The 14,651-nt window shown below is 43.4% G+C and overlaps 1 protein-coding gene across 1 annotated transcript; it reads left to right on the plus strand.

Moving 5' to 3' along the window:
- The first annotated feature begins 1,532 nt into the window (after positions 1-1,532).
- Positions 1,533-3,456, plus strand: LOC106568355 (claudin-5). Its single transcript, XM_014138639.3, has one exon. The coding sequence runs from the start codon at positions 1,768-1,770 to the stop codon at positions 2,413-2,415; it is 648 nt and encodes a 215-aa protein (XP_013994114.1). The 5' UTR covers positions 1,533-1,767; the 3' UTR covers positions 2,416-3,456.
- The last annotated feature ends 11,195 nt before the right edge of the window (positions 3,457-14,651 follow it).

The raw sequence follows: 14,651 nt of genomic DNA on the forward strand, positions 1-14,651 counted from the left end.
ATCACCCAAGACCTCAGAAAAACAATTGTAGACCTCCACAAGTCTGGTTCATCCTTGGGAGCAATTTCCAAATGCCTGAAGGTACCACGTTCATCTGTACAAACAGTAGTATGCAAGTATAAACGCCATGGGACCACACAGCCATCATACCGCTCAGGGAAGAAGACGCGTTCTGTCTCCTAGAGATGAGCATACTTTGGTGTGAAAAGTGCAAATCAATCCCAGAACAACAGCAAAGGACTTTGTGGAGATGCTGGACGAAATAGGTACAAAAGTATCTATATCCACAGTAAAATGAGTCCTATATGGACATAACCTGAAAGGCTGCTCAGCAAGGAAGAAGCCACTGCTCCAAAACCGCCATAAAAAAAGCCAGACTACGGTTTGCAACTGCACATGGGGACAAAGATCGTACTTTTTGGAGAAATGTCCTCTGGTCTGATGAAACAAAAATAGAACTGTTTGGCCATAATGACCATCGTTATGTTTCGAAGAAAAAGGGGGACGCTTGCAAGCCGAAGAACACCATCCCAACCGTGATGCACGGGTGTACAGCATCAAGTTGTGGAGGTACTTTGCTACAGGAGGGACTGGTGCACTTCACAAAATAGATATCATCATGAGGAAAGAAAATTATGTGGATATATTGAAGCAACATCTCAAGACATCAGTCAGGAAGTTAAAGCTTGGTCACAAATGGGTCTTCCAAATGGACAATGACCCCAAGCATAATTCCAAAGTTGTGGCAAAATGGCTTAAGGACAACAAAGTCAAGGTGTTGGAGTGGCCATCACAAAGCCCTGACCTCGATCCTATAGAAATTTGTGGGCAGAACTGAAAAATTGTGTGCGAGCAAGGAGGCCTACAAACTTGACTCAGTTACACCAGCTCTGTCAGGAGGAATGGGCCAAAATTCACCCAACTTATTGTGGGAAGCTTGTGGAAGGCTACCTGAAACATTTGACCCAAGTTAAACAATTTAAAGGCAATGCTTCCAAATACTAATTGAGTGTATATAAACTTCTGAAATAAATAAATAAATCATTCTCTCTACTATTATTCTGACATTTCACATTCTTAAAATAAAGTGGTGATCCTAACTGACCTAAGACAGGGAATTCTTACTAGGATTAAATGTCAAGAATTGTGAAAAACTGCGTTTAAATGTATTTGGCTAAGCTGTATGTAAACTTCCGACTTCAACTGTACTTAGTTTTACTTGCATTCAATACTAATTTCTGTAATACAATGAAGGTAGACTGTAGTTCATATAGAGACTGGTGAATCGTTGGGCAACCTGCACATCTGTTGGGTTTATTTTTCTGTTACTGCACACACACACCATCTCCCTCTCTCGCTCTCTCCTCACGAAACTTGTCTCTCTGGATGCAACTTCTGCCTGCTCATTGGCTGAAGCGGAGATTGCCCTTGCCGCCGGTTGGCTCAAAGTCTGTCCACTTTGTTTTGACATAAGTGTAACTGTTGATCTGAACTGTGGCGTACGAATAGCCGTCCCATAAATGACAAATCCCGCACCCCATCCTGCACAGAGTGGATTCAGACAGCGATGTACATAGATCCTGTCCTGCTAGAGAGCCTATATACCTTACTAAACAGGTTCATCTCCTAACATATTTTAGATCATCTATTACAAGCCTAACATTTCTACAGTGAATAGGAGAAAAGATTTTTCCGATATTCTAGTGGATATTAAATGACATTTTTATTCAATTTCCTCTTTGTATTTGAAGAAGAAAAAGGCTCACCATGCTCTCTGCTTGTCTGGAGTTCCTGGGGATGGGGTTGTGTCTACTGGGCTCGCTCCTGGTCATGGTCGCGTGCGGGCTACCCATGTGGAAGGTGACGGCGTTCATCGATATGAATATCGTGGTCGCGCAGACCACCTGGGACGGGCTCTGGATGTCATGCGTGGTGCAGAGCACCGGCCAGATGCAGTGCAAGATGCACGACTCGGTGCTGGCGCTCAGCCATGACCTGCAGACAGCGCGCGCCCTCACTGTGATCGCGGCGGTTCTTGGGGTGGCGGGGCTGGTGGTGACAATTGCCGGGGCGCAGTGCACGAACTGTATCAAGACCGAATTGGTGAAAGCAAAAGTGGTGCACGCCGGTGGGGTGGTCTACATAATCAGCGGTCTATTGGTGTTGGTTCCCCTCTGTTGGATGGCCAATAACATCATAGTAGACTTTTACAACCCAGATGTGTCCTCATCCAAGAAGAGGGAGATAGGAGCGGCCATCTATATCGGCTGGGCCGCCACAGCCCTGCTCCTTCTGGGGGGAACCCTGCTGTGCTGCTCCTGTCCCCAGCGCGGCAAGAGTGCCTATCCCATCAAGTATGCCCCCACCAAGACCATCTCGGCCAACGGAGACTTCGACAAGAGACATTATGTGTAGGCGATGAGAAGAGAGTTTTGCGCACATCCAAACTTGCCACAGGAGCCGGACAGACAAGTTAATGCCTTCCCTTCCTGTTTGATGCCCATCACATACGTTATCTTTATTGTGGTCACCTAGAACGGAGGCTTTGATAAGGGAAGTGATATGTAGGCTAAACGCTAGACGATATCAGGATACTTTTTTCATTTGGTTTGATTGTCTGTTATGCATGCCGACTTCACCAAACTTTAACTTCCTCAGTTTGAAATGAGTGTATTTTTTTCGAACGTATATTTCTGTGTGTTGTAGGCTACACCGTTGTATAGAGGTCTGGCGACCAGAAAATAAAAACAAAAATGTTGCCAATGAAGCCATACATACCGAGAGCGCAGCTAACGACCAAAACATTGAAACAGTGATCATCAACTAAGGGAATTTCGTATTTTTCACCCAACTTGTAACCTAAATCCAATGACAAGGTTACATTTTTGTTTGATCTCAAGTTAAATTCACGTTAGTTGACAAATCAACCACATGTAAATCAAAACTAGACATTGAACGATGTCTGTGCCCAGTGGGACCTACTTGTTGTGTAGCCTATCCATTGTGTAGCGTTTTTATAAACTCTTGTATTTGCATATTACTATTTCATCAGTATTATATAGACTTATTGTATAGATGTTTTAAAGTTGATGTTATAATTTGACACTAGGCTATTGTCTGGCCAGAGTGGTCTGTCAGGTCTGTGGGATCTGTGAATAAAGCCTATTGTTCTCAACTGGCTTTAGTGTCTGCATGGAGTTGTAAATAGCTACATACACAGAAGCAGGGACTGGTTTTCAACATAGTTAATAAGTTTAGGTTCCCATCCTGGACTTGTCCTTTGTAAGCAGTGAATGCTACTCAGAAAAATGTGCACTCATATGATGATCAAATGAGCTTATTTGAATGCTGTTGTATTGTACTGTATAACTAGCCGATTGTGGACCTATATGTTTTCCTAGTCCTCTTTAACCTATTGGGCAATTGATGTTTTAGAATAAAAAATGAAATCACAAACCCCCTTGTGTTTCTGTGTAGTATAATTGTCTGTTACATGTGCATTAGGCTATTTTTATTGTAATAGTATATACACTGCTCAAAAAAATAAAGGGAACACTTAAACAACACAATGTAACTCCAAGTCAATCACACTTCTGTGAAATCAAACTGTCCACTTAGGAAGCAACACTGATTGACAATAAATTTCACATGCTGTTGTGCAAATGGAATAGACAACAGGTGGAAATTATAGGCAATTAGCAAGACACCCCCAATAAAGGAGTGGTTCTGCAGGTGGGGACCACAGACCACTTCTCAGTTCCTATGCTTCCTGGCTGATGTTTTGGTCACTTTTGAATGCTGGCGGTGCAGTCACTCTATTGGTAGCATGAGACAGAGTCTACAACCCGCACAAGTGGCTCAGGTAGTGCAGCTCATCCAGGATGGTACATCAATGCGAGCTGTGGCAAGAAGGTTTGCTGTGTCTGTCAGCGTAGTGTCCAGAGCATGGAGGCGCTACCAGGAGACAGGCCAGTACATCAGGAGACATGGAGGAGGCCGTAGGAGGGCAACAACCCAGCAGCAGGACCGCTACCTCCGCCTTTGTGCAAGGAGGAGCAGGAGAAGCACTGCCAGAGCCCTACCAAAATGACCTCCAGCAGGCCACAAATGTGCATGTGTCTGCTTAAACGGTCAGAAACAGACTCCATGTTGGTGGTATGATGGCCCGACGTCCACAGGTGGGGGTTGTGCTTACAGCCCAACACCGTGCAGGACGTTTGGTATTTGCCAGAGAAGACCAAGATTGGCAAATTCACCACTGGCACCCTGTGCTCTTCACAGATGAAAGCAGGTTCACACTGAGCACGTGACAGATGTGACAGAGTCTGGAGACACCGTGGAGAACGTTCTGCTGCCTGCAACATCCTCCAGCATGACCGGTTTGGCGGTGGGTCAGTCATGGTGTGGGGTGGCATTTCTTTGGGGGGCCGCACAGCCCTCCATGTGCTCGCCAGAGGTAGCCTGACTGCCATTAGGTACCGAGATGAGATCCTCAGACCCCTTGTGAGACCATATGCTGGTGCGGTTGGCCCTGGGTTCCTCCTAATGCAAGGCGATGCTAGACCTCATGTGGCTGGAGTGTGTCAGCATTTCCTGCAAGAGGAAGGCATTGATGCTATGGACTGGCCCGCCCATTCCCCAGACCTGAATCCAATTGAGCACATCTGGGACATCATGTCTCGCTCCATCCACCAACGCCACGTTGCACCACAGACTGTCCAGGAGTTGGCGGATGCTTTAGTCCAGGTCTGGGAGGAGATCCCTCAGGAGACCATCCGCCACCTCATCAGGAACATGCCCAGGCGTTGTAGGGAGGTCATACAGGCACGTGAAGGCCACACACACTACTGAGCCTCATTTTGACTTGTTTTAAGGACATTACATCAAAGTTGGATCAGCCTGTAGTGTGGTTTTCCACTTTAATTTTGAGTGTGACTCCAAATCCAGACCTCCATGGGTTGATAAATTGGATTTCCATTGATTATTTTTGTGTGATTTTATTGTCGCACATGCAACTATGTAAAGAAAAAAGTATTTAATAAGATTATTTCTTTCATTCAGATCTAGGATATGTTGTTTAAGTGTTCCCTTTATTTTTTTGAGCAGTATACTATTGACTGTTTATTAAGCACAGTTCACAATACAGTTTCAGTTGCATTACTGAGGTTTCTCTACATTGACCTTCTACCACACACACACAAACATACAATATACAGTGCATTAGGAAAGTATTCAGACCCTTTCACTTTTTCCACATTTTGTTGCATTACAGCCTTATTCTAAAATGGATTAAATAAAAAATGTTCCTCATCAATCTACACACAATACCCCATAATGATGAAGTGAAAACCGTTTTTAAGAACTCTTTGCACATTTATTGAAAACAAAAAACACATTCCTTATTTATATAAGTATTCAGACCCTTTGCTATGAGACTCTAAATTGAGCTCAGGTGCATCCAGTTTCCATTGATCATCCTTGAGACGTTTCTACAACTTGATTGGAGTCCACCTGTGGTAAATTAAATTGATTGGACAGGATTTTGAAAGGCACACACCTGTCTATATAATGTCCCACAGTTGACAGTGCATGTCAGAGCAAAAACCAAGCCATGAGGTTGAAGGAATTGCCCGTAGAGCGCCGAGACAGGATTGTATCGAGGCACAGATCAGAGATGTTCGATCGGGTTCAAGTCCATTCCCTGGCTTAGCCACTCAAGGACATTCAGAGACTTGTCCTGAAGCCACTCTTGCATTGTCTTGGCTGTGTGCTCAGGGTCATTGTCCTGTTGGAAGGTGAACCTTTGCCCCAATCTGAGGTCCTGAGCGCTCTGGAGCAGGTTTTCATCAAGGATCTCTCTGTACTTTGCGCCATTCATCTTTCCCTTGATCCTGGCTCCCCATCCAACCTGACAGAGCTTGAGAGGATCTGCAGAGAAGAATGGGAGAAATTCCCCAAATACAGGTGTGCCAAGCTTGTATTGTCATACCCAAGAACACTTGAGGCTGTAATTGCTGCCAAAGGTGCTTCAACAAAGTACTGAATAAAATATCTGAATACTTATGTAAATATGATATTTCAGATTTTTTATATTTAATACATTTGCAAAAATGTCTAAAAACCAGTTTTTGTTTTGTCATTATGGGGTATTGTGTGTAGATTGATAAGGGGGGAAAAACAATTGAATCCATTTTAGAATAAGGCTGTAACAAAACAAAAAAAAAGTGAAGGGGTCTGAATACTTTCCGAATGCACTGTGAATAGATAAACATAGGACTGTGTGTAGTCGTAGCCTCTGCTAACTCAGCACACCCCAACTATCACCTTCTGGTTTACAATGACATTAACAAGCACTGATGAATGTATTACTGGTTGTAAAACTTGAATCAAAGTGACTGTAAAAACACAAACTAATAACACAGTGGTCCACAAACATTTATTACCCTGTGGCCTAAACGTTTGTCAAATGTTATTTGGAAAGCAGCAAGTGTGAGTCTAACAGAAAGGGAGAACTACAGGACTGTTCTCTGAACACAGTACAGCACATCTCAAATAGCAATATATAATTAAAGGAGGAAATGGAAAAACAAACAACCTGACATAAATTGTTCATCCATTGTTAAATTGGATCAGATTTTCACTACAGGGTAGGAGTTAGGGATTAGGTGCTAGGAGTAGGAGCTAGGGGGTAGAGGGTATAGAGCAGGGGTGCATTGTCGTAAACAACAGGTGTAGTCTAACAGTGAAATGCTTACTTATGGAACCTTCCCAACAATGCAGAGAAAAATAGACAATAGAAGAAAAAAAATAGAAAATTAAAAATACAAATGATATACACACACGGGGGGGGGGGGTACCAGTACCGAGTCAATGTGCAGGTTTGAGATAATTAAGGTAGAGATGTACATACAGGTAGGAATAAAATGACTAGGCAACAGGATAGATAATAAACAGTAGCAGCAGTATGTGATGAGTCAAACTCAATATCTGGTGGGTCGAGTGTCTGCGGGTTGTCGCTTCTCCCTTTGCTTGATTAGGAACTCCCCTCACCTGGTTGTCTAGGTGTTAATTGGACACAAATGGAAAGGAAATAATAAAAACCACTAGACTGTCCAGGAATGAGTTTGCCACCCCCTGGTATAGGGGCTAGGGGGTAAGAGCTAGGAGGGTAGGGGCAGAGGGTGGATTTGGGACTGGTGTGCCTCTACTGAAGCCTGCCTGTGCCTGCTGTCCTCTTCAGGTCAGAGGTCAGGGTGGTGTCTTATCTGGTGTCGTTTCCGGTCGCCATCTTGGGAGAACCTCTTCCCACACTCAGAACAAATGTATGGTTTCTCTCCAGTGTGACTCCTCATATGTATAATCAGAGCACTCCGTCGGAAGCAGCGTTTCCCACAGCAGCGGCACTCATGAGGTCTCTCTCCTGTGTGAACCATCTGGTGTCTCCTCACACTGTCAGCTCGAGAGAAAGTCTTCCAACAGACAGGGCAGGAGTAGCTGGCCCTCTCCCCAGCGTGCCACTGGAGGTGGTTCCGAAGTGTGCTGGACTGTGCAAAACTCTTCCCACACTTTGAGCAGCTGTATGGTTTTTCTCCTGTGTGAGATCTCTGGTGCACCTTAAATGCGCTTGGCTTGCTGAAAGTCATTCCACAGTCACTGCAAAGGTAAGACCTCTCTTTTACTGTTTTTCGCTGATGTCTTTTCTGGTGGATCTCAAATTGTCTTTTGTCTGAGAACGCCTTTCCACAGTCAGAGCAATGGTGAGGTAGCTCTCCAACATGTACCTGCAGGTGACTATTTAACATTGCCTGTGTAGAGAACTTCTCCTCACACATACAGCAGTGGTAACGTGTCTTCTCTTTGTGTTTCCGCTGGTGTCTTTTTAGATGTTCCAGATCGAGTGAAGCTCTTACCACAATCGGAGCAGTAATTAGACTTCTCTTTATGTGTATACTGGTGTCTTCTCAAGTGATAGGCTCTGGTAAAACCTTTACCACAGTCTGAGCATTGGTGAAGCATCTTTCCAGCATGTTTCTGCTGGTGTCTTTCAAACCCGTGTAATGACTGGAATAGTTTCCCACAGTCGGTGCAGAGGTGAGGCTTTTCCCCGGCATGCACTTTCATGTGACTTCTTAGTTGTGCTGCTTTAGAGAAACACTCATCACAGTTAGTGCAATGGTGTGATTTGTCAGTCATATGGCTTCGCTGGTGTTTTTTCAAATGTTCTGGTCAGGTGAAACTTTTACCACAATCAGAGCAGTGATGACATTTTTCTTTGTTATGTGTTTGCTTGTGTCTCTTTAAATGATAGACTCGGGTAAAACTCTTACCACAGTCTAAGCAGTGGTAGGGCTTGTCTCTGGTTTCAGAACTGTTGTCACAGACATCATCGTCACCACCATCATAATCATCACCATCATCATCATCATCATCATCACCACCACCACCATCATAATTATCAGAGATTGGGGCCATTTCCTCCCCTTTCTCCAACGTTCTCTGAAGCGGTTGTCTGTCTATATGTAAACTTTTCTTGCAGTCAAACATTGTCTCTGTAGAAGCGTTGTTTACTGTATCCATGAAACGCTTTTGATGATTTGGAAGGATTTGGCCCACAGTGAAGGAAAGATAAGAGTCCCGATGTTGCTGTGTTGTCCTGGACTCGTGATATAACCGACAACTCTTCACTGCAACCAGTCAATTTTAGATTCGGAACGCGAAAGAAAAAAATATCAGTAGTCAGTTAACTCAACAAGAAATATGATTAACGAAATTACAAATTAAACTATAGTCTTCGCAAACGTGCTTGTTAGCTACGGAAGTATGCAGACGTCAACAGTGTGACGTCATCATACGTTTATCACGTGGTTTATGTTATAATAACCTGAACCGCAGTGTACAGGTCAATGGGCAAAAGCAGTGCCGGGGAGCGCCATTCTCAACTGGAACAGTGATCTACAAGGCAGCATGTTGCATCATCTAGAAACATACAACATATATTTTCCATAAAATATATGTTCGAATTGTCAAACTAGTTTTCATTGGGAAGGCAGATAAAGCGTTTGTATCAAAAGCAATCACCTTTGTATGTGAAAACAGAATCCAACTCCTTACTCCATGTCCTTAATCTAGCTCAGGCTACGTCACTTTTGTTTTGAGCCAACTGCGCAGTGAGTTTTGAACTGGGCACCACCCCGGTGACAGCCCGGTTCCAAAAAGAATGCTATCACTTTTCACCAGGTGCAACCTCCGGGGTAACCCGGGACAGATAATCGAATCCCTCAGTAGTGTGTGATTGCGGTCCGCAATTCTGTGTATTCCAGTATGTGGACATTCATACATTGATCGCCCCATTGGTTCCTGCATGTGGCTTGTGTTTAAATGACACTTTTGATATTCTCCATTTCCCTTATTTGTCTATGCGATTAAAATGTGGGTCAAAATGGAATTACAAGTATCATCAGAGTTTTTCGTTTAGGCTATGACGTCATTGTTGTATAATTAATGTGCGACGTTTTATCTTCAAATGAATGTGTAATCTGTTGATGTGTTGGATGCCAGTAGTAACAGACATAACAGCCACCTAACCCCTCTCTTTTTTAAAGCTGTGAGGAGGTGATGTAATGAACAAAACAGACACAGCCCCAAACGTAACATTAACAGAACTGCAGGAAGGCAGTGCTCAGTAGGAAGGGGCGAAGGACACTTTCTACCGATGTTTTAGCTAGCTAGCAGTGTCGTCCTTTTCTTGGTATTTTTTATGGCGGACTACATCCTATAAGGTGTATTGCCGCCGCCTACTAAATTAGCTGTGTAGCCCCCGCCTCCCATCTGTGTACCGGAGTCCTCATTTAAAAATGGACCATTACAAGTATAAAGAGGGGTTCATACAGGAATGGCCACATGCAGGAAAGCTCTGAATTGCAGGCAACAATCACAGCCTTCTCCATAATGTAGCCTACTGAGATAAATTACTGTAGTAGCCTTAACTGTTAATCCTTTGTTATGGGTCAGTTTAATGTGCCATGCATGCTGTACAAAATTGATAGAAATATTGAATTATGAAGAAAAGTGTGAATTGTGAATTATAAAATAAGGAATGAACATAAAGCACTTTGAGAAACAAGTGAAAAGATTCCACACACACACAGAGACAGAGACAGACAGAGAAACTGAATAAGGGCCTCAGAGGGAAATGTCTGTCTCTGGTCTCTGCTGGGAGACTGGAGCTGACTGAATAAACAATACAGATTACACACACACACATACAATATAAATACATTGGAGAGACAGTGTGTAATCCTAGTCTCTGCTAACTCAGCACACCATAACTATCACCTTCTGGTTTACAATGACATTAACAAGCACTGATGAATGTATTACTGGTTGTAAAACTTGAATCAAAGTGACTGTAAAAACACAAACTAATAACACAGTGGTCCACAAACATTTATTACCCTGTGGCCTAAACGTTTGTCAAATGTTATTTGGAAAGCAGCAAGTGTGAGTCTAACAGAAAGGGAGAACTACAGGACTGTTCTCTGAACACAGTACAGCACATCTCAAATAGCAATGTATAATTAAAGGAGGAAATGGAAAAACAAACAACCTGACAACTTGACATAAAATGGTTCACATTTTAGCTGTTCTTTAAACCAGATTTTCAATTGAGGGCAGGGGCTAGCTAGGGGGTAGGAGCAAGGGAGTAGGAGCTAGAGGTTAGGAGCGAGAGGTTAGGAGCTAGGGGGTAGAGGGTATAGGGCAGGGATGTCAACTCAATATCTGGTGGGTCGATTGTCTGCGGGTTGTCGCTACTCCCTTGTACTTGATTAGGAACTCCCCTCACCTGGTTGTCTAGGTGTTAATTGGACACAAATGGAAAGGAAATAATAAAAACCACTAGACCGTCCAGGAATGAGTTTGCCACCCCCTGGTATAGGGGCTAGGGGGTAAGAGCTAGGAGGGTAGGGGCAGAGGGTGGATTTGGGACTGGCGTGCCTCTAATGAAGCCTGCCTGTGCCTGCTGTCCTCTTCAGGTCAGAGGTCAGGGTGGTGTCTTATCTGGTGTCGTTTCCGGTCGCCATCTTGGGAGAACCTCTTCCCACACTCAGAACAAATGTATGGTTTCTCTCCAGTGTGAATTCTCATATGTATAGTCAGAGCACTCCGTCGAAAGCAGCGTTTTCCACAGCAGGGGCACTCATGAGGTCTCTCTCCTGTGTGAACCATCTGGTGTCTCCTCACGCTGTTAGAGCGAGAGAAAGTCTTTCCACAGACAGGGCAGGAGTAGCTGGCTCTCTCCCCAGCATGCCACTGGAGGTGGATCCGAAGTGTGGTGGACTGGGCAAAACTCTTCCCACACTCTGAGCAGCTGTATGGTTTTTCTCCTGTGTGAGATCTCTGGTGCACCTTAAATGCGCTTGGCTTGCTGAAAGTCATTCCACAGTCACTGCAAAGGTAAGACCTCTCTTTTACTGTTTTTCGCTGATGTCTTTTCAGGTGGATCTCAAATTGTCTTTTGTCTGAGAACGCCTTTCCACAGTCAGAGCAATGGTGAGGTAGCTCTCCAACATGTACCTGCAGGTGACTATTTAACATTGCCTGTGTAGAGAACTTCTCCTCACACATAGAGCAGTGGTAACGTGTCTTCTCTTTGTGTTTCCGCTGGTGTCTTTTTAGATGTTCCAATCGAGTGAAGCTCTTACCACAATCGGAGCAGTAATTAGACTTCTCTTTATGTGTATACTGGTGTCTTCTCAAGTGATAGGCTCTGGTAAAAACTTTACCACAGTCTGAGCATTGGTGAAGCATCTTTCCAGCATGTTTCTGCTGGTGTCTTTCAAACGCATGTAACGACTGGAATAGTTTCCCACAGTCGGTGCAGAGGTGAGGCTTTTCCCCGGCATGCACTTTCATGTGACTTCTTAGTTGTGCTGCTTTAGAGAAACACTCATCACAGTTAGTGCAATGGTGTGATTTGTCAGTCATATGGCTTCGCTGGTGTTTTTTCAAATGTTCCGGTCGAGTGAAGCTTTTACCACAATCAGAGCAGTGATGACATTTTTCTTTGTTATGTGTTTGCTTGTGTCTCTTTAAATGATAGACTCGGGTAAAACTCTTACCACAGTCTAAGCAGTGGTAGGGCTTGTCTCTGGTTTCAGAACTGTTGTCACAGACATAATCATCACCATCTTTATCACTATTGTCACCAGCATCATAATGATCATTACCATTATTATCATCATCACCATCATCATAATCGCCATCACCATTATCATCGTTATAATCATAATCGTCGTCATCATCAACACCATCATAATCATCATCACCACCACCATCATCATCACAAGAGATTGTGGCCATTTCCTTCCCTTTCTCCAACGTTCTCTGACGCAATTGTCTATCTGTATGTAAACTGCTGTCCTTGCTGTCAAACATGGTGTCCTTTAGTGCCACCCCCTCTACCTCAGGTGTCACACAGATTATTTTGCGATCTGTCTCTTTAAGAGAGAAAAGTTCAAGACATGACATGTCTTCTTCATCAGAGTAATTTGAATCCGTTTCAGTAACCTGATGCACTTTTCCGTCTCTCTTTCCTGTTTTGGGTGACTTTTTATCACTCTGCTTCGATTTGCACATTTTCTGTATGTGTCCTCTTTTGTTACATTGTCTACAGTCTTTGTCTTTAAACCAGCAATCGACAGGGTCATGTGACTTTTTACCACACCGAAAGCATGGCTGTGATTTCTCTTGACGTCGTGTGTTAAACTTGTTCACTGTGCATTCCACTGTATTTTTCCTCTGTAACTCTCCTGCATCTTTTGCGGCAGTTTCCATTGATATGGCTATGTCCAATGCGCGCGCCAATGTCAGATCTATTTCTGATAAGAGCCGTTTCTGTGTGCTCTCGTTGTGTAACCCGAATACCAGCCTGTCTCTGAGCGCATCCGACAATCCCTGTCCGAACTGACAATACTGCGAGAGCTGGCGGAGCTCCGCAATGTACTCCGGTATTGACTCTGTCTTTTGCTGATTCCGTTTGTGAAATCGAAAACGTTCAGCTATGACCAGCGGCTTTGGATTTAGATGAGTCTGTAACGCATTTACAATCTCTTTGAAGGTCTTCTCTTCTGGCTTTGTCGGTGCTGTAAGGGTACATAGCAAGTTATATGTTTTAGCGCCCATTACACCCAGAAGTACCCCCACTTTTCTTTCATCTTCTACATCGTTAGCAAAGCAATACTGCTCAAGTCTCTCGATATATGTAGCCCAATCCTCTATGCTGCTATCGAAATTGTCCATTTGCAGCAGCAGGTCCATTTTGGGGTAGAGCTCTCAACGTGATATCCTCAATATCAAGCAAATAAAGTATGTTTTAGCCTATTTTTCTCGCCGATTTTGGTGTTCATTGCATGGTAGGAATTGTACTTCAAGCATAGATAACGTTTACATGACTTCTTTCTTCTTATGAGTTTCCGGCAGACTAGACGCTGTGTTGCGTATTGCTGCCTTTCACAGGTCGGAGTGTGAATTGCACATTTTGTCTCAAAAAAAGGTGAGTTTACATAACTTCATCTGGTACGATCTTTGGGCTCATTCGACAGTGCAGACGATTTTAAAGGCGAGTCGAGACTGACTAATCTACAAATCACCTTGAATCATAAATAACTACTCAATGTTATTTGTAGATCAGTCAGTCGTTCACAATGTACCCATGATACATAGCGGTTTTGATGTTCTGGAACATGGCCTATGACTTAATTGTTCAACTTCAAGCGCAGAAAATGTATGCGCATGCGCAGTATTTGAATAAATATCAGTCTGTTAGCAGCATAAATTAGTGCCTAGGATAAATGCTATATCATGGTATCACATTATTTCATACATAACACATTATCTATGGAGATGCCTTTTATTCTGTATCCATTTGATGCTTTTGATTTGGGAAGATTTAGCCCTCAGTTAAGTAAAGATAGGAGAGTCCTAGTCCAATAAAGGACTAAATGAGTCTAACGTTACTCTTTACAGTCCAAGGACCTACATGTTCTGTTTAAAGGCAAAATGGATTGGAAGCCAAAACAGCCAAATACTCCATCTAAATGTGAACAGATTCTCAATTGAGGTATGGTTCTAGAAACATAAATCCCTCTACTTTCATATCACATCAAAATGATTCCACAAATGCAAAATACAGACTTACTGTACACCAGTGGAGGCTGTTGTGGGGAGGATGATGCATAATAATGTCTGCAACAGAACAAATGGAATGGAATCAAACAATGTGTTTGATGTACTGGATACCATTCCACTGATTCCTCTACAGCCATTACCACGAGCCCGTCCTCCCCAATTTAAGTTACCACCAACCTCCTGTGCTGTACTCTGGTTTAACCGGTTTTGGCACAGTTGCAACCAACAGTATTTTTCAGTGACAACACTTGTGGCGTCCGTCTTCTGTTTACACACAGGTGTTAGGAGACACATATAGCCAATTAGCACAAGTAGTCAACTCTGTCTTTCATCTGTTTTCCGTAAACACGTACTGTAACATGGAGATATGGCCCTGTGGGAACACTAACCCTATAAAGGTGTGTGTCAATTTAACCTTTTAAAAAAAAAAAAAGTTCTTGCTGATATGATATAAGGTATTTATG

The sequence above is a fragment of the Salmo salar genome, chromosome 01 (assembly GCF_965601325.2).
Source record: "Salmo salar chromosome 01, fSalSal1, whole genome shotgun sequence".
Classification (NCBI taxonomy): Eukaryota; Metazoa; Chordata; class Actinopteri; order Salmoniformes; family Salmonidae; genus Salmo; species Salmo salar.

Coding starts and splice junctions, on each gene's coding strand:
- LOC106568355 (XM_014138639.3), top strand. CDS start 1,768: ATGCTCTCTGCTTGTCTGGAGTTCCTGGGGATGGGGTTGTGTCTACTG.